Source organism: Dipteris shenzhenensis, chromosome 19 (assembly GCF_047967505.1).
Source record: "Dipteris shenzhenensis isolate YYH24624 ecotype China chromosome 19, Dip_SZ_1.0, whole genome shotgun sequence".
In the NCBI taxonomy this organism is placed as follows: domain Eukaryota; kingdom Viridiplantae; phylum Streptophyta; class Polypodiopsida; order Gleicheniales; family Dipteridaceae; genus Dipteris; species Dipteris shenzhenensis.
In genome coordinates this window covers 41,264,927-41,286,313 of record NC_141614.1, presented here as the reverse complement: position 1 = coordinate 41,286,313, position 21,387 = coordinate 41,264,927, and the positions used below count along the sequence as shown (strand labels likewise).

Here is a 21,387-nt window from a genome sequence, read left to right as displayed (position 1 = left end):
ATATAACACTTGTTCGCATCATAAAGAATTTGCTTTTCCTCATCAGACATGCGAGTCAATACTCGCCTCTGTCCTCCAACAAACTTTGCCTTCATGGGCTGCAAAAACTTTCTAAATTTCTTAGGGTATTCCGTCTTGCTGCCCTTTGACCTTGATGTCTCCTGTGAGCTTCCTTTGAACCCAAAAACTTTCCCTTGCATTAGTGCAAAAGCAGTAGTGGCATTCTCAACCAACTGAGACACTTGGAAACCCTTGTCTTCGTGCAATAGTCCCAAATCTCCTTTGGCAACCCACAGCAATATCTTTCAATTTGCTCGGACAGCAATACGTACCAGGCGGTCATGATATCCACCTCAAAAGTGGTAGTGAGCCATGCTGCTGAGAAGACCTGCTTGAATTCGACCCAAGTGGTAGGTGCTCTACCTTCCAAGAGGAGGTTGGTACACCATTGGAGTGCATTGCCCTTCAAAAAGGTGGCTGTCTTTCGGACTTTGGAGGATTATGTGAAGTGTCCACCTGAGTAGGCAGCATCAAACTATTGCACGAATGTCAAAGCCTTCAACCTGTCCTGCATCCCATTGAAAGTCTCAAACTTGACAATTGCCACTCCCTCCTCGTAATCTTTCAATTTACCTTTAGGTGTGAGATTGTCATAAACAGGGGGCTGTAAAAACAGTGGGGGCATCACTGCTCCCGCATTCTGAGCCATTGGGTTTGGCATTTCAGCTCCCACTCCCTGCATCTGTGGCATATTCCAAGTATTGCCCATTGTCCCAGGCATTCCTGTTTGCATCCCAGTGTTCGAGTACATCATATTGGCATTTGGGGCATTCCACCCATCATAGGTTGCTGGAAATTCTGCATTCCGGGCTGCGTTCTGCCCATAAAGCTACCTGGTATTCCGGGTGCCTTTGTAGATGGTGCCACCATTGCCTGAAAAATTGATAGGCTGACTGAGAGGGAGAGGGGAAAGAAAGGTTGAGGCGTAATGCGGAGCAGTGTATGACACCTCCGAAATAGGTGTCATAATCAGTGCGAGAGCTGTAACGGTGCGGGAGGAGGGGACAAATGAGGACTATGACAACCTCCCTTTCCCAGAGGAAAGGGAGGAGGCCGATGTGATGGGAATGTCACTGTCTATCATGGGTATGGCACTGATAGTAACCGTGGCTGGGGATGTAGAGGCTGTAGCTGAGTTTGAGGCTGAAGCTGAAGATGAGGATATAGCAGGAGCTGAAACTGAAGCTAAAGCAGGGTCTGAAGTAGAAGTAGAGACTGAGGCAAAAGTAGAAGCGGGGTCTGAAGTAGAAGCAGAGACTGAGGTAGAAGCTGAAGCTAAGGTGGATCTCACCTTTGCCTTGCTGGCAACCCCAAGTCCACTTCGGTTGTAGCGTGCACATTCTCATCCTCGAGTTTCAGTTGTGTTTGCTAATCTGCCTCATCCTGTGAGTCCTCCGTGGCATGCTCAGGAGAAACCAGATGTGCCCCACTGTCCTGCTAGTCATCACTCCCGCTTATACTGTGCTCCTCTTCAAAGCTCTCTAATGCTCTGTCTTCGTCCTGCCCCTCCTACTCAGAGATGGTCAATGACCTCTCACGGTGTGACATGCTTGCAACGATTGATGGCTATAGCAACAATTGCAATGAAGGTGCCCTTCACCCACACTACCAGGGCTCACCTCTGTAGGAAGATGGTAACTATCCCGACAATGGAACCACTAAAACCGGTCTTCAATAAACAAAAGGGCAGTGATCTTCTTCTACTCAATCATAAACTTCATTAATCGCCAAAATGCAAGCTTCAGTCACTTCAATCACTTAGCACAACTTAAAAACAAACTTCAACAATAACAAAGGTGAGGCTAGAATGCCCTTGCTCAATGAAAATAGTACACAGTGCACCCACTAGCCCCAAATGCCTTGGCGCCCCTTACGGTATTTATTTAATGCTTCTGAATGGAAATGCTTTACAACAGGGTTCAACCCTGCACCGTTCCTCTCTGCAAATCCTCTACTTGTCTTCAAGGTATCTAATCCAAGTGCACCACTAGAATTCCCACTTGCAAGGCATACTCAGGCATCCATACCTCTGACAAACTAAGCTCAAGGCAGCCTCAAGGCTATGACATGCATCCACACTATCCTTAGGCCTTCCACAGGGGCACCCTTGCCTCTGGGTGCTTGCTAGAACCTGTAGGAGTCCTGAAAGGACTGCAAACAACACGCATGTACTACAAAAAGCTGCAAAACAAGAAAGAACAAGGAAAAACAGAACCTGAAACCAATTCTCGCTGTTTCTGGCAGAGGGGCGAGCTCCTTCCTCGCACCTATCCTCTATCCAGGCTCTCTGGGGGTTGCAGGTGTCTTCCAGCAATCAAGAGAAGAGAGAAATGAAGGTAGAGAGCGGAGGGTGAACAAGAAAGTGCTGTAGAGGAAAGATAGTCCACAAGATCTGCCCCCAAATGACTGCCTCGGGATCTGTGCCAGAGTCCTCCTAAGAGCACATGCCAAGAGCAACAAGGAAAGTTCCTCCTGTAGCCTGCACTGGTCCAGAACAGCTCCAGAAGCCACCACGTAGCCAGAAACACGTGCAGAAAGGTCAGCACAACAAAAGACAACTCGGAGCACCTGCTGGAGGCAGCTAGCTGTACACGTTTGTACGGATTCCGTACAACAGTGCGAACGTCCGTATAGCCTGTACGAAAGTTAAAAAATGACTTCTGGCACTTCCTAGAAGTGTGTACTAGCCTTGGAACAGCCAAAACAGACTTAAGACGGCTGAAAACAGGCTTGAAACAACTCAAACAGCTCAAAAACTGCACAAGAACAATTGAAAACGTCCAGCACCTCTGGAAGAGTGAGGGGAGAGAGATGGAAGGTGAGGGAAGGGCATGCATAACAAATGGCACCTCCTTCTTGCCATTTGCCCCTTCATTAAAGTTCTAACCTCCATACCAAGGACAACGTTGGTTGTCCTTGGGCCCAACTTTTAGACCCCTCTTTTAAAGCCTTTGCCTTGCCCCTAGGACCTAGTGGTGCACCTAGACTTTCTAGGTAGTGTGCACTTCGTCTAACCACTCCCTCACAGCCAAACCATTACAAGACTTAACCATGGTTAACCTCGGGTTAAGCATAGGTTGAGTTACGAAGATACTTTACATCACTTTTCACGTCCTCGCAAGGATGCTTTTGATAGCAAAGAATGGATGGATGCCATGAGAGCTGAACTTGAGTCCATTCATACAAATGGCACTTAGGAGTTGTGTGACTTTGCCTGTAGGCAAGCGTGCTATCATCACAAAATGGGTTTATAAGGTCAAACAGAAAGCTGATGGCAGCGTTGACCGCTTCAAAGCCCGCCTGGTTGCAAAGGGATATGCATAGCAACATGGCATTGACTTTGAGGAGACCTTTGCTCCCACCTCACGCATTACGACCATACGGTGTGTCATTGTTCTTGCATCCCACAAACCTTGGGAGGTTCATCAGTTGGACATTAAGACCCCCTTTCTTTATGGCGATTTACAGGAAGAGCTCTATGTCACTCAGCCACTTGGCTTTGAACAAGAAGGTTCTGAAAATCAGGTTTGCTGCCTGAAAATGGCCCTTTATGGATTCAAGCAAGCACCCCGGGCATGGTATACCAAGATACATGCATATTTGACAGTTCGTGGCTTTCAGAACAGCCCTACAGAGGCCACTCTTTATGTCTGAAAGTGTTCTGCAGAAGTTTTAATTCTCATTCTTTATGTGGATGACATGCTTGTCAATGGGCCAGATATGGGACAAATTGCAGATTTCAAGGCTGCTTTGCAGAAATCATTTGCAATGACAGACATGGGCTTATTGCACTATTACTTGGGCATCCAGATTGAATATGTTGAAGGGGGTATAATCATGAGTCAGTCCAAGTACGTTGGACAGCTCTTAGACCGCTTCCAGAGTCACATTTGAGGATTGCAAGCCAATTTCTATACCAATGGAGCCTAACTTCCGTTTCTCCTTTGAAGATGGGAGTGCCCCATTTGATGCCCCTTTATCAGCAGGCTGTGGGCTGCCTCACTCATTTATGTCATACTCAACCTGATCTTCAATATGTTATCTCTCAATCGAGCAGATACATGCAAAAGCCCAGCACACAGCATTGGCAAGCATGAAGCGAGTCTTTCATTACTTAAAAGGCCACACAAAATTTGGGACCGTTCTATGGTGACGAGTCTCCACTGGTCTTGCATGCTTTCACGGATAGTGACTGGGCAGGTTGTTATGACACGAGAGTGTCTCACAGTGGCAACTGTTTCATGCTTGGATCTTCATGCATCTCATGGTTCAGCAAGAAGCAGCCTACAATTGCTACTGAAGCTGAGTATAGAGCAACTTTTACAGCTACAATAGAGTGTGTCTGGCTCCGCAAGTTGCTCGCAGATCTTGACATCATCCAGCCAGCTTTCACTACCATCTACACTGACAACCAGAGTGCTTTGGCGGTTGCACGTACGCGTACAAAGCACATTGAGGTTCATTATCATTATGTTCGAGAGCGACTGCCAGCTAGAGACATACAGTTGCCCTATGTTCCCACGGAGGACAACTTGGCCGATCCCTTCACGAAGGCTCTACTACGACCCAAGTTTGAGGCTTTTCGACTTGCCTTACACTTGGCTCCATTTATTACATGATGATGATCTCCTTGTACTATCATAGATTGCTATATCCATCTTGGATGAACATGTGCAACCATGATATAGATTCCAAGTATTCTTGAGTGTGGGAATTTTAGAGCAAGCATCATATGAATCTGACGACCTTTACCCGGATTCAATGTTGAACCTCCCACATAAAATGATACATGAAATGATACGTTTCAAGAGAAAAACAACAGCAATATTGTTCATGTTCACTCCCTCCCTCTTGAATCAACACATGCAACCAATACTCAAGAACCCGAAATTAAATATTGAAGAGAACTGGAAATCAACGACTCTACCAAAGACCCGAAACACCCTTGTATAAGTTCCAAGACACAAGACATTGGATGGACTTGCAGCTCACCCCTACCAGGTTTGTTGCTGCTTACAATAGACCCAAAAGACTAGACTATGGACCCTATACTGAGCAGCTACTCACTACCAAAACTATTACGGAAAAGGAAGATGAATTATGACTCTCATAGAAGAAGCTCACGCACACAAGCTCGTGCCCTGGACAAAGACAGTTTCCACAAGGTAGGATAGTTCACTTAAATAGAACACTTCACCGCCTCAACTTTCAAACCGCTTCACAAATGTAGAAGCCACTTAAGTAGATTGGCCAGCCATGCTAGCTCCACGTCCATGTTGAAACCGTGCAATGCCAAGTGGACTTCATGCTATTGTTATCTACCACACACCAATCAGAGGACCATAGCTCCTACACGATGTAACCAAGGCCCCCCAATGAGGATTTTGCCAACATTGAGACATTTCCAAGATACTTCAGCCATACCATGGAGGGTGGTTTGTTAGCACTTAGCCCTGGTATGTGCCTTGTAGGTCAGGGTCAACTCATAGAGTTGACTTCATTAGTCAACCATATGGTTGACTTGGGGGCATATAGGCCACCCCTTGTACTTTCTAATTATCCATTTCAAGTACTGATGTTTGTTTCAGCTTGTTGTTTGCTCCCTTGCACTCCACTCCCATTCAACTGCTTCCCACACCCAACAATTATTCGAGAAAAAGGAGAAAGCGGAGAGGGGGATGCAAACAACACATGATAGTGCCGGGCCTATGGATGGGGATACAAAATAGATTGAGCATGGCTGTGTGGAACTGCCATCGCACTCTTTGGAGAGACCTACGAGGGTTTTTAGAGACTTACTGATAGAGATGTTATCTTTTACACTAAGACACACAAGAGTTACTGATAGAGATGTTATCTTTTACACTAAGACACACAAGAGTCCAGAGAAAGGGCTACCCATAGTGACAAGATATATCTAGGAGTTGGCTCACAAGAAGGAGATGAGGAGAGACAGTGGGATACAAGGGTGTAGCAATTCTCTTTCGATCGTATTTGAGACCACTCATATGCGTGATGCAAAAGGATGAGCATGCACGACATATGTGGATACGAGTACAGTCTCTAGATAGACCACACGACCGATTTCATTGTGGGAATATGTGCATAAAGTCACACCAGAAGGCCACAATCCATATGAGACGATACATGATGATATCATGCAGTTCTCTAGACAGGGGGAGATCCAGGTGACTTCAATGCACGATGGCAAGCAAATAAGTTCCTAGACTTTGGATCTGACCCCCTCAGAGCACCAAAGATCGACCCAGCACAGCTTGGGATAATGAGCACTAAGGGGATGCACCACGAGACAAGTCTGAGAGGACATCTACTAGATATGGGAGCAGTACACGACCTAATCATATATAACGGCCTCCAAAGATGGCCGTTATCCAAAGGACTCACAAGTGATGGACTACTTGATGGGTTCCCTAGCCTTTGTGTCACAAGTACATGAATTTATAGGCCCTCCCACTCCACTCGGCGCTAACCATTCCTACCTGCCATTCAACATCTCAACTACTACGTCAGACACAGGGCACAACCCTCCTACCCCCATCCATGTTCAGATTCACTTTGATAATGCCCTTGATGAGATCTATGTGAGCCACCTATCTCGTGAGTTATCGACTTCCCTTGGAGATGTGCAGCCCTCGCCAATGCCTCAAATGCTCTTGTAGCAATAGTTCAAGATGCTACCGCCAGATCATTCCCATGCATGACTTGATCCGTACAAGCCCCCAACTAGGAAGATGCCCTAGAACCCATGGTTTGATGCTGAGTGCCAAGAGATGAGATCATACTCGAGCAAGCTTTGGGGCCCTTGATGACATCCGAGGAACAAAGAATCTCATGATGTCTTACACACAATAAGAGGCAGGCTTTCCTCTCACATAGATCAGATGAGGTGATTCGCTCTTTCTAAGGAGGGGACTCCATATTGCATGGGGTCTTCTCTTATAGGGAACGCCTCCCATCCCCATCACAACTGGCTACCTAACACACATACGCCACATCGCTCTATGTTGTCCCAGCCCATGCACCACCAGATATGTCCTCTCTACCCAAGCCCACCAAAATCCTACTTGTTTACCACATGGAATGTGTAGGCTGCATTGCATCGACTCCATAACCGGAGAACCTAAGACCATGAGGGGCTATAGACCAAGCACTTCCCACATTGATAGGGGTCCTCGCCCCGATCCTAGCGCAGATATTCAGCCGTGTTGTATGCCCCAGCATGGGGTCTTCTCTTATAGGGAACGCCTCCCATCCCCATCACAACCAGCTATCTAACACACATACGCCACATCGCGCTATGTTGTCCCAGCCCATGCACCACCAGATATGTCCTCTCTACCCAAGCCCACCAAAATCCTACTTGTTTACCACATGGAATGTGTAGGCTGCATTGCATCGACTCCATAACCGGAGAACCTAAGACCATGAGGGGCTATAGACCAAGCACTTCCCACATTGATAGGGGGTCCTCACCCCGATCCTAGCGCAGATATTCAGACGTGTTGTATGCCCCGGCTTGCCCCCTACTTGGAGTACCACCACCATAATGGATCACATGGATACTAGGAACTACCACTCTCTCATGATTGGCCACATAGTGGCCAACATTTACGATCGGTACTAGAGAGAGAGATCAGTACCTACCCAAAGACACAGGGGCAGCGAGCTTTGGGACAGCTGGATTCCGAAGTCAACACTCTACTCTAGACCACATCTTCACTCTATGGACCATCATGAAGGAGGTGAGATCAAGATCCTAGGAAGTCTATGCTTGCTTTGTAAAATTTGGGAAGGCCTTTGACATTGTCCCATACTTTCGTATGATTAGGAGACTCCAAGAGTTGCAAATCCCAAGGGTCATGAATTAGGAGGTGTTGAGTCTATATGAGTTACTCAAAGCAAGAGTATGTGCCCCAGGAGACATGTCAGATTGGATTGAAAGTACAATCAGAGTGAAGCAAGGATGTCCCCTCTCACCGACACTTTTTGGGCTCTACATTGATGGGATGCCTAGGAGGTTTCTGGACCTGATAACACCTGGATGCCCCTGCTAAAAACGCAGGAAGAGCTTGGTATCTGATCCCCAAAGTATCCGGGACGGACAATCATTCCATCCTTTGATATCCTCAAAAAGTGATTGTCATAGGACTGCGAGCTACTGATCCCCCCTCCCAAGTCCATGTCGTATGGAGCTGGAGTAGATTCAACCATGAAGTAGAAATAGGTCTTTCAACGTCCACTAGAGACCAGGTCAGTCCATAGTACTAGTGCAATGAGCTATTACAACTCAAAATATGCATGCACTCAAGCAATATGCGGTATGAGCGGCATAGGGGCATACTCAAAAGCACACAATGGTGTGTGTGTTTACCACAGAAATTGTCATAGTTCTTCCATCTGTATATAGTATGGTTGCATCGTGCAAGACCACAAGATGCTACTGCTGATAAAGTAGTTCTGGAGTCCCAAACACTTGGATACTGTAAGAGCCAAGTTGTAATAGATGGTGGAGTTTATGTAGGAGGTCTGTAAGACTCTTGGCACCCTCTAGTACATGATGGTGCCTCTCTCTTACCTACTTCAGGGCTGGACAAAACATGAGGGCATGCTCCTCAGTTTCCATATCGCAAAAAGCACATACACAAGCCCTATGCGTTTGATCTTCCCATCTATCAATCCCTCTTCATAACCGATGTGAGCTGGTCCAGATTGACAGGATGGCACGCCTTACACTCCGAAAGATAGGTGTCAGTAAATTTACCTAGGTGGCCTCCTTTGATACTCATCTGAGAGAAGTGGGGGTTGATGTGCTCATAATAATACTGGTATCAAGTTTTGCTCTCAGCTGTCTCCCGACTATGGCATAGCTGACCAGTGAGATGTGGTTCGAGAATCGCCAATTCGATCCTCTTTTGAGGGAGATTGTACAGATCTTCTATGCCCCATCTCTTCAACCAGGCTCCAGTTCCTGAACCCATCTAGATGTTCAAAGTTTGCTCTTACGAGTTTTTTGAAATTTAGAGCCCATGTCTCATGTGAGCCATGGTGACATTGCATCTTTCATTTGATCTAAACAATGTATCGGTAGACCCTCATTAGTGCATATATCTCAATCGTCCTACAGCAACTTTCCAACAATTGAACAGAGTATGTGGCGGTAGCCTTTAATTTCATTTGTTGCCTTAAAAAGGTTTTCTGAGTCTTCTGAATATCATGCCAAGTCATTTTAGAAATATTGCTGCCCTATACCCCTACACCATAAAGCAACACTTGTCTCACCAATACATAAATAGAAGTGCTCTCAAATGCCATCATATGATATCAAGCTGCTTTCATCTATTCTCAAAAGCATAGTAGTTTGTCCACCCTGCTGCAATTCTCCTTTCAGAGCATTGGAAGGTACATCAATCCCCGAATATATAAATGATTCTGCACACATATGGGCAGCATCAGGAGATCTTGATGCCGGAACTTTAATTCCAGGACATGTAGTATGCAAGCAGAACCCTCGGACTTCCAAGGAATATGCCTTCTTGCTCCCACAAGTAGATATTATGCATGACTTTCAACACACACCTGAGGATACATATGAGCACTCCACAGGCTTGCAAAGATGGCAATATACATGCAGCCATCACGGAGGTAGTCATAGTGTTGTATATACATCACAGGGTCTCCTTTGTACCAGAGATTTGAACCTTCAGTCCACCCACTCATGCCTAGAGCAGATCACTTACATATCTCCTTTCACCTAGCTGTACCCCAGTTTATCCCACCATCACCACCTCCCACTCCTCCCACATATTATCAGTATGACTTGGACATTCACTACATCACGATTCACATATATTGTGGCGACCATTAAAGGACAGAGACCATCAGCACAGTTTTGATGCCAAAGCCCAACTTCTCACTGGCTTCAGTGGCTGTAGGAAGTGTGCTTTGGAACATCGAAACAAGCTACTAAGTCTAGCACACAAGCCAGCCCAACAAGTACTCACTACACAAAGTTTGTAATATTTTCTTTCACTGGTTGTAAGAGATCACTATTAGTTGATAGTGACCACTAGTCCCATAGATCCTGAGGGGTCTCACAGTGGACTTTAATACAATCATATCATCTCTCTCTCTCTCTCTCTCTCTCTCTCTCTCTCTCTCTCTCTCTTACGCTCGCTCAATAAACCTTTCTTTCTTTCTTTGTCTCTCTCCCCCCAATAAATTTTACAAGTACCATGCATGTTTTATGCAACTATGCATGTTGAGAGCAAGATCAGAAAATCAAAAGAGGCCCCTAGGGATAAAAAGGAAGGGAAGGAAGGAGGGGTTAGGCTAACTAAGAATATAAATACCTCCTCAATTTTGCAAGGTAAATTGTCATCTTTTTTGTACTTAGTCACAAGAAATTCCCAAATCCTCTCCATTCCTTCCTTGTAAATGCCCTCCATTGCACCTCCTGCATCGTCCTTAGATAGGCCCCAACTCATCTATGTTCACCTAGTGGCATTCAATCATTAAAAGAAATACCAATATTAAATTCCTCGTCCAACCAAGCAAAGAAGCAAAATAAAATGTGATAATATTTACAAGATAAAAGCACGCAAATGTAAATTATAACAGAGGGTCAATATGTAATAATAAAACATAGTGGCTCTACATAATATGGGGTACCCCTACATAGTATATACCTAGATGAGTCCAAGAACATTGCCAAACTCATCCTTTAAAAACATATTTTTGGAAAAAATATAAGTATTGATCCAATTGGTTTCATGCAATTTCATTTAGCGTTTGAAACTTATAGAATTTTTACTTACTATGGATTTCAGAGTCACTATCTTTAAAATGGCTTTTTTGATCAAGGAACCTCACTTTTTTTATTGCTTTTTGTGAAATTTAGGAGCCAACATATGGAAAAAACACATAGTGGCTATTGATACCTAAGCATCCTTTACCCCTCCTCTAGTGAAGAGGATGCAGGATGTGGGACGAGGCATGTGTGAGAGACTAGGGACTGGCTGATTTGGGATGTCATAAAGTGTGCGTACATAATCAAACCAGATCTGGGTGTCAGTGAGTGGCAGAGGGGACCGTCCTTGTAGAAATCTCCGCCAGAAGTCCTTAGAGTTGTTACTAAACAAAATGTTCAGTAGCTCCTCCTCGTTTCGACGAACGAAGTCTAGTTTCTTCCTCCGTACCAGTCTACGGTATTCACGTAGTGTATCTGGTGCGCTCGGAAGACTGTTTTTGGTTTCGAATCTGAGTTGACGGCGTAAGGCCTTACACTCATCATCGTACCAACTATTACAAGGTACGGTTCCAGGGGGTGGTGGGCGAGTGGAGCGGGTGGTGTGAGAAAAAGCGTGAATGGCAGCCTCGTGTAGTGAGCAGGTGACAAGGGCAGCACGATCCTCTAAAAGGGGTATGAAGTCAATATAAGCGAGAAGTATGTACAGACGGCCAGAGTAAGAAGGTGAGTGATCCCGATCAAAGCATATATCGTGGTAGGTGGAGTAAGCATTGAGTGGGGTGAAAGGTGCTGTGCGAAGGGAGGTGGAGATGCGAAAGAAAAGGTATGTATGATCAGCCCCTGGGGGGGGAGGTGCTACAGTGAAGTCAGTAATGCGAGATGTGAAGACAGGGGATCCCATGATGTAATAATCAACACTAGAGCCCCCCCCATGTGGAAAGCATGTGAAACCACCTGAAGCGGGCCATCTGTCAAGACCATTATAGATAATGAGATCATGTATCCTACCTAGGTCTAATAGGGCCTGCCCATAGGATGAGAATGGACCTCGCCTGTCAGCCGAAACCCATAGCATACCTGCCTGCTCAAGGTCAACATCTGCTAGTAGAGTGGAATCATCTCTGAAATCAAGAAGTGGTACCTGACGGGCCCTTGTCCTCGCGTTGAAGTCCCCCACTGGAAGGACTTCTCCGCGGCTAGAAAAGTCAACGATGGACTGATAAAGGGCAACAAATGGGGATGTCTCATCATCACCTCGAATATCTCTGGCAAAGTGGGAGGTCTCCGGGGTGAAGTAGCAAACTACGACAAACAGATCCTGGCTGTCCATGTGTCGTATCCGGATTCAAAGAAATATGGAATGTGTATCTCTCTGCTCTATTGAAATGATCCCCCAAAGTGTGGATCTGAAAAGGACTGCAACTCCACCTGAACCTCGAACTCACCCTGTACCCCTCGTCTCGTCTCTGTAGGCAAACTCCCATATATATCCACTGACTATTGGAAGAGGGCGTTCTGGACTCTGATGTGTCTCTGTATAGAAGACTATGTCGTGGCCTGTATAGGATTCCAAGAAGTTCCCTGGTTCTGACCATAAGGTACCATTACAGTTCCAAATGGTGCAGGACAGGGTCTCGGATATCTGAGTCTCATAGACCCCGCTTCCCTATGTAGGGGAGGGGGCAGGTGTCCTACGGGGGCCTGTAAGAAGTCATCCCTCTCGTACCACTGCCCACTTCCCCTCCTTCCGGGCCTGATCCCGCTGCTGCAGCAAAGAGCACCTCTCCTCAACCTGCAGAGGTGTGAGGTCCTCATCCATAGAGATCGTTGGCTGATCTCGAAGGACTGACCTGCGTCATAGAGCTGAAAGTCGTGCCTAAGTGTCACGAAATCGTATGATCAGGGGTTGCTCTCGGTTGGGATCTCTCCCCACCCGCCATGTCCTCTCTATCCTATGCTCAGCCACACCCAGGGTAGCGGTTACGAACGCAGTCGCATCTACCATCGGTGTAGCCTCAGTACGTGGGATCCCGCGTACTGTGATGTTGAGAGCCTTACTTGCTCTCTGCTGCTGCTCCACGAGGGTAGCCGAAACGATGACCCTTGCGGGTTCCTGTTTGGCCACGTCAACCCATCTAGAAGTCTCCTCAATAGCAAATTGCATGCTCGCAATCTGTGCCTCGACCACCGGGGTACTCCCTGGGGCAGTGTGTATGGTTGTGACCTCCTGTCAGAGCTGCATGATATCATGTCTGAGTCCCTGAATAAGACCCGCCTACTCCCAAATGGCCCTAGCCTGCTCCTGTATGATGCGGCTCTACTCCTGCTTAAAGCGGACCTGCTCTCGTGCGAAGCAAGCTAGCTCCATCTCATGCTCACAAAAACTATGTATCTCTGTAAGTAGGGTCTCACGGGCCTCTGGTGTATCAATCCACCCATGTCCATGCTGAAACTGTGGTGACTGTGGCATGAAAAAGTGGGACTGAGTCCGAAAACTGGACAGTGGCTGAGTGACGAACAGAGATGACAGTGGAATGGATGAGGCAGTCCCAATGGGGTCTGGGAGGGTGGGCTGACTGAGAGGGAGAGGGGAGAGTGAAGCGTAATGCGGCACAGTGTATGACACCTCCGAAGTAGGGGTCATAAGCTGTGCGAGAGCTGTAGCAAGAGAAGAGGGAAAGGGAACAACAGCCGGCGCCATGGGCATGAGTATGTCACTGATCGTAGATGTAGATGGGGCTGAGACTGGAACTAGAGCTGGGCCTGAAGCGGGGACTGAAGTCGAAGTAGAGACAGAGATAGAGGAAGCTGAGGTTGGAGCTGAAAACGAAACTGACATTGTAGCGGGAGTTGAGGTTGAGGTGGAGGTAGAGATAGAGGCTGAAGAAGCTGAGGCGGGTCCTACCTTTGCCTTGCTGTCTACCCCGAGTCCACTTCGGTTGTAACGTGTGTTCACATCCTCCAAATTCAGTTGTGTCGTTTGCTTTTTTTTGTTGTTGTTGTTATTTTCATCTTTCTTGGCTTTGTCCCCCATTTCTCTTGGGGTGCGAGTGCAGATCTTAGTGTCAGTGTTCAGCCGGGAGCGGGAGCACCGGTTCCCCCCCCATAATGGGAGGCACGTCCAGTGCGAGGTGTTGGAGAGGTAGGGTGGAAGCCTAAAGTGGAGAGGCAGCCAAGAGGTGGAGAAGGAGGAGAGGCTAAGATGGCAAGGATTTTTTTTATTTTTTTTATTTTTTTTTTGAAAAGGTGGCGAGGGGAGCAGAGAAGGGGGGGGGGCGCGAGGCGACAGAGAGAGAGAGAGAGGCTGAGCGGTGAGAAGGGGCTTGAGGCAGAGAGGCTGAGCGACGGAGGTGGAGAGACTGAGCGACGGGAGAGGGAGGGGCTAGCGACGAGAGAGGGAGGGGCTAGCGACGAGAGAGGGAGGCTAGCGACGAGAGAGGCCGAGCGGGGAGGCTAGCGATGGAGAGGGAGGCTGAGCGACGGAGGGAGGGGCTAGTGACGGGAGAGGGAGCTGGAGAGGCTGAGCGACGGTGGAGAGGCTAGCAACGGGAGAGGGAGGTGGAGAGGCTTGCGATGGAGAGGGAGGCTGAGAGATGGGAGAGGGAGGCTGAGCGACGGAGGGAGAGGTTGAGCGACGGAGAGGGAGGTGGAGAGGCTGAGCGACGGTGGAGAGGCTAGCGATGGGAGAGGGAGGTGGAGAGGCTAGCGATGGAGAGGGAGGCTGAGCGACGGAGGGAGAGGCTGAGCGACGGAGGGAGAGGCTAAGCGACGGAGAGCATTTGTCGCAAGCTGTTCTACTAGAGCACTGCAAAACACACCAAGAGTGCAACAAACACCAACTACTAATCAACCTGGTAGGAGATAGGGGCGGTCTTGGACAATGCTTTTTGGCTGCCATGAATTTTCATCCTCAGGGAGTCGCCACTTGATAAGATACTCTATGTAGACCTTGTTGCGGAGTACATGGTCTTTGAAACCCATGATGCGCTCTGGAACATAGAGGATGTGGCCCTCCTCGTCCATAGGTGGCAACTCAGGAAGAACATGGACATGCTGTCCTACATGTGGTTTCAGCAAAGACAAATGGAAAACATCATGGATCTTGGAGGTACTTGGTAGCTCCAACTGATATGCTACCTCTCCAACCTTGCGGATGATCCTGTTCGGACTGTAATACCTATGAGCAAGCTTTGTGTTGGTATTACCTTTCAGCGAGGCATAATGGTTCTTATGGAGACGCAAATGCACATAATCTCCCTCTTTGAAAGACAAATATCTCCTGCGTTCATCCACATATTTCTTTTGCTTGGCTTGGGCATCCTGCATCTTCTTTTTTGCCAACTGCAGAAGGGCATCCATCCTCTCCAAGTCATTCCGCGCTTGCTGATTTTTCACAGCCATGTCAACAATTGAAGAAGGCATCCCTACCTTGCATCCGTACATTGCCTCAAACGGGCTCATGCCAATGGAGAGATGCTTGGTACTGTTGTAGCAAAATTCAGCAAGTGCCAACCATTTATCCCAAGACTTCTAAGTATCATGACAAAAGTGCCTCAAATATTCCTCCACCCATTCCGACTCTCCATCGGTCTCAGGATGGTAAGCAGTGCTAAGTGTGAGTAACGTACCCATAGCTGTAAATAACTCCTACCAAAAGTGACCCAAATTTTGCATCTTTGTCACTGACAATTTCCTGAGGGAAACCATGATGCTTAAAGACATGCTCAATGAATTGCCAATCAACCAGTGATGCTGAATACCGGGTCTTAGTGGGTATGAAATGGGCTTGTTTTGTCATCCTATCCACCACAACAAAGATGCTGTCCCATCCCCTCTCTATAGAAGGCAATCTTGTGATGAAATCCATTGCTATGTACGTCCATTTTCCCTCTGGAATGGGTAATGGCTGCAAGAGACCTGCGGGTAACTTGCTATCCCCTTTAATCTATTGGCAAGAAAAGCACTCAGCCACATATTTAACCACATCCCTCCACAATCCTTCCCAGGTAAAGCTCGGGTTGATTCTTTTGTGTGTTTTAGTGATACCCGTATGTCCAGCCATGGGAGAGGAGTGCATTTCTTGCAAAACCAGCTGTCTATATTTTGAGTCTGGCACTAAATAAATTATGTCTTGGCACCACAACAGCCCATTATGCAATTTGAATTCCGGATGACCCTGACAAGAAGGCTTCTACAAATCTGACAATATGGGAGCTGCCTTAGAATTCTGCATATACTCTTCTTGAATACCATAAATCCACTCCTGATATATGGTAGAGATAGCAGATAAATTGCAAGCGCACATCTTGGACAAGGCATCTGCGATGAAATACAGATAAAGATGGCAAGCAAGGAGTCGCCCATCTATGAAGATGCTTTGAGAGAGGCTAGGGAAAAGGAGAGGAAACAAAAGAGGTTGGCTCAGTTGAATTCTGAAATGCCTGTGGTGCAGACTAGACCTTCTATCACCTTCCCTATTATGGATGAACCATCTAAGATAGAGCCTAAAAAGGAGGAATCCTACAAAGAGGAGATTCATGAGATGTCTGAACTCGTGAAAAATCTAAGTCTCAATTTGATGGCAGGAAGGGGATAAGATAGGACTTGTCACGATCTGTGATGTATTCCTTTCTCTATATCTAGACTTATGGATGGTTTGACGAATGGACACTTGTGGAAGGGTATGCCCTTTCGACAAGACACTTCCTATGAGGCACAACCCTTCACAAGAGACATCCTATTGAAGAGACATCCTATTGAAGAGACATTCCTATTGTAATGTACCCTCTCATCAAGGGTCACACCCTTCACAAGGGGTACACACCTCTTCATGCACATACACTTTGGAGTACACACCTTTTCATGTGTGACTCTTCACTCTCTATATAAGAGAGGCCCAATTGTATGGATGACACACTACAGATACACTACAGACACTCAAGCAATACAATTATTCCTTGTTCTCTGCTATTTCAGCCTCCTTTTCTGTTCCTTAGCACATTTCTAAATATAGTAAATCTAGGATTTCTTCCAGTGGTATCAGAGCAAATTTCGCTCCTACCTGTAGGAAATGCCCCCCACCTTCTAGCGCCTATCTGATACATCTCTTTTCGCTAGAAGGATTTCCGTGCACATTGTGCATGGAAGAGATGGAGAGAATGAGCGTAAAAATTTTAAGCGCCAACCCTGCCTAAAGCAATCAATGGCCTCTCCATCTCCCACACATCACGAGTTGATGTGAATGGACACAACAAAAATCATGTCTTTTCATGTGCTTGGGCTATCCCAAAACCAAGGGACGCACCTTTTCCACCATCGGACACACCTTTTGATGAAGAGTCTTGACTCCTCACCCAAGGGACACACCCCATCGTGGCAAAAAGGACACACCTATTCATGTGGGGACACCCCTTTTAAAAACAGGGACACGCCCCTTCATGAAAAGATGCACCTATTCCAAGGGTCACACCCCTTCGAATAGGCACACCTTTTAGAACCAAGCACCTTATATAAAAGGGTACCTAGAGGGGTTAAAAAGGAAAAACCCAGCCCCAAACCTTAGGTCTACCCTAGATTACCCAAGGGTCAAATAAACCCACCCTTTAAATTTTTTGGGCAACCACCCAACGTAGGCAGCACAAACAAAAAGACAAAAGGGACGATCCATTTCAACGCCCGTACAGATTTTCGTCAAACAGGTTGGCCTGCCTGCGCAGCCCCTGCCCTCGCCATTTCGCTGCCCTGCTCCCCTCGCCATATGCAGCCCCTAGCCTCGCCAGTTTTCGGCCCTGGTTCCCTGCCAGCCTGCAGCGCTAGATCAGCGTCAGCCTGCCATATCTGCCGCAAATCAGCCTTGGAAGCTGCAGCCTGGTTTCGCCAGCCTCCATCGTGATCCAGCCTGCAGCCTTTGACGGCTTTTATCGCGATCCAGCCTGCAGCCTGTTTCGCCATTGACAGCCTGCCCTCCCCCCTTGTTTCGCCACCTTATCTGCCAGTTCAGCAGCGGCTCAGCCCTCCTATCGCAATGAAGACAGCCTGTTCCTGTTTTCCAATCCGGACCAGCCATGCCCAGATCTGCTCCTCGCAACCCACTGCAACAAGGACCTCCGGACAGAAATCTGCAGGCCTTTTCTACGCAACAAATTGGCAGATTACATAAATGCCAGGTGGATTCTTCCATTCTACTTTTAAGGATTCTCTTGTCATTATCCAATTACAGCAAATGAAAGACGCTCCCTTAAAGCATGGAAACCCCTGGTAATTCACCCGGCCTTTCAAGGACACCTCGAGCATCATCTACCACACAATATCGTGTTCAGATTGCACAACCAGCCCATTTCGGAGCTTTGGCATCATGGGTCTTCTGTGTCACGTGCCCTCCTAGTGATTTGGACCACATCCTATACCTTCTGCGTGAGGCACCTCAGTTACATTACTTCCTCAGCACAGTCCAGGTTGTGTTCCATGAGACACGAAGATACCCAGAACCCGATATTCCTCAAGAGTTTGCTGTCCATCTTTGGAGAGAATTTTACCCCCCACCTTCGGCATCTCCAGGGTACTCTCCACCTCCTTCAGCTCCCAGATATCCTCCTATACAGGTTGTACCTTCCCCAAGACCGTATTTACACTCTGAAGGCACTCCTTCTCCTGGATATCCTACACTTCCGACAGCAGCTCCTTATCCCTTCTCAGATCCGTGGACTCTGCAACCTACTCCTGTACTCTCACGAGCAGTAAAAGGGATTATAAGTGGGATTTGAAGCCTCCCCCATATCCTTCTCATCCCTACAAGGTCTCTTTGCTAGGGATGCTTGCACTAGTGGTAGCACATATGTATCCACCATGATTTATCCACATCAAATGAATAACATCTTCCACTAGCTTGGCATGTCCTCATGAGAGGGCCTGTGCCACATCCCATCTCTAGAACTAAACCTCTTGGCACATATAGCAAAGCCAAAATCATAGAGACAAATCCTGAGGAGCACTTGAGAGCACCCCTAGCACCCTGAAGATGCGAGCTGGAAGATGAGGCACCACAAGTCCGCTCTATCTTAGGCATGTAGTGGGTCCACAAGTCATCGCTCACTCACACCCCATGCATATCAAATAGAGAATGGTGGCTCTTGGCCTTGAAAATGGGTGTGGAGGCTCCATTGCGACATGCAAATACCAGCATGGAAGTACAAATCTACATAAAAATACTTAAATCAGCTTCATTGTTCACTTTTCCAATTGCGAAAGGCTTTCAAAAAAGAAGATGAAGCATATAATGGCATGTCCTCCCTTGATTGTTTAACTAAGCCATATTCATTCCGTCAACAGTATCAAAATACATGTGCAATTTTGCGAGCCATTGGTTAACTGTTCGGCGATTGCGTTGAACAGTGTAGGCTTCCGGAAGTTTGATGTCAAGTCGTTTAGTTTTGGAAGCTTGGAGTAAACGATAGAGGGCACGGAGTTCAATGTTTTCTACCTCTGGTGGGAATGAATCCGCATAGTCGTCTAGTTGCATCACGTCATCCTCTGTATGTGTGGTACTGCGAGAATCTTGGAGTTGTTGGACTTTCTGGACCAAGTCAGAGATGCTGTCCTGAAGCTGGGAAATTTGAAGTTGCAGTAGTGTTTCGCCTTGTATGTTGACTTCAGGGGTCTTTTTTGGACTTGAGTCTTTGATCTCTGGAGAGGCTGCACGCGAGTGTTGCGACATATCTGAGGTCCCCGTGAGAAAATCACGAACCTGCGCTCTAGTTTGTACCATTCCTAGAAGAAGATTCGGGCTGCTCCCTAAGGTTGCTCATGTTGGAGGGAGCACAGGCGAGACAGGATGGAACCACCCGTGGAAATCTGGTAAAGGAGGTCTTGTCTGAGGTAACACTGGTGATGCCTGAAGGCAAAAAGATCGCCTTGGCAGCCTCCCTCCTCAAGGATACAGCTTTTCTATGGTGGCAAAGATGCTTAAAGGACGGTAAAAGTGTGTTAACATGGGAACGTTTTGAACACGTGCTCCGTAAGCAGTTCATACTTGCCAATGCGGACTTCCAAGCACGTTCAAAACTCCGACAATTGGAGCAAACAGGCTCCCTGTCTTCCTACATCTCTCAGTTCACCACATTGGTGCTGGAAATTGATGGTTTAACTGAGGATGATCGCCTTCATGCTTTCATCTCAGGCCTAAATCCCTCGTTACGCATTGATGTCCTTAAAGCAAACATCACCACCACAGCTGGCGCTATTGCTTACGCAGAGCGCATTACAGATTTCCAAAACACAGGGAAGCAGAGTGCTAATCGTACACAGAACTCTACTCTGGCCAAAGGTGCTCGCCCTCAAGATAACCTCAAGTTTCGAAAAAACTCGGTCATCAAGGTCAGCGACAGTCTCAAGATCCCCAGAAGTCTCAGAAATCGTATGCTGGATTCCAACAGAAGCACTCCTCCAAGGATCGCGCCTCTTCTTCTTCACAAAGTCATTACCGACATCCCCAACATAAAGGTGCAGCCACTGACAAGAAGAACAACTCCAGCACAAAAGGACTTTGTACCATCTACACAGGCAATCATAGATGGTTCGATTGTCCCAAGCGACCAAAGCAAAATTCCAAAATGGAACCTAGCACTTCCCAAACAGAAGATGCTACCCCAGCATAAGACAAAAAAGGCAAAGCTGTTCGAATGGCGAATACCATCCACCTGAGCCTTGCCAGCAACCCCGAACCTTCCCTGGCCACTCAAGTACTTAGTGTTCAAGGATCGATTCGTGGAACAACGGTCACTATCCTCATCGACAGTGGCTGCTCTCATAACTTCCTAGCTAGTTCTATGGTCGACAAACTTCGGTTGACCACCACTCCTAGTCTCATGGACTATTAGATTGAACTCGCAAATGGAACTACCTTCTTGTGCAACACCAGGATCAAAAACTTGTCTTTTCGCGTCCAACATTATACGGACAAGTTGAACTTCGACATCATGCCTCTTTCTCGGTACGATGTCATACTTGGACAACAGTGGCTCTACGACTATGATCCATCAATCAATTTTCGCAGCCATACTATCCAGTTTGTCCACCAAGGAAAACTTATTGAGCTAACTGGTTTAAGGGACTCTCCTTCAACCCCAATCGCCTCTGCCCTACAAGTAAAGAAGTGGGTTCGTAAACCTCAAGTAAAGACTTCACTTCTGTTGGTTACGGCAATAGAGGAGACACCAACAAAGGATCCTCCTGAATACCTCAACCAACCTTTTTTTCAGCCCTACCTAGATATTTTTCCACAGGAATTGCCAAAGCAGTTACCACCTTGACGACCAGTGGATCACCCAATCGAACTTATTCCCAGCAGTATTCCACCGTCGAAACCTCCTTATCGGGTTTCTTACACTCAAAATGAAGAAATTCAAAGATAATTGACCGAACTACTCGACAAAGGTCACATTCGGCCCAGTCGCAACCCTTTCGGATCTCCTGTACTACTTGTGGAAAAAAAGAATAAGTCAATGCGCCTCTGCATCAACTACCAAGCCCTCAACAAGCTCACTATCAAAAACAAGTATCCA

General features: G+C 47.0%; 1 protein-coding gene across 3 annotated transcripts in view; it reads right to left on the bottom strand.

Annotated features, from left to right (window-relative positions):
* LOC147890483 (dual specificity protein phosphatase 1B-like) overlaps positions 1-21,387 on the bottom strand; it is a 69,792-nt gene that overhangs the window by 36,555 nt on the left and 11,850 nt on the right. For all 3 annotated transcript variants that reach the window (XM_087390190.1, XM_087390188.1, XM_087390189.1), the window contains one exon: positions 10,431-10,575. In XM_087390190.1, the coding sequence (XP_087246316.1) occupies positions 10,431-10,565 (135 nt within the window). In that variant the 5' untranslated portion in view covers positions 10,566-10,575. The remainder of the gene's footprint in view (positions 1-10,430; positions 10,576-21,387) is intronic.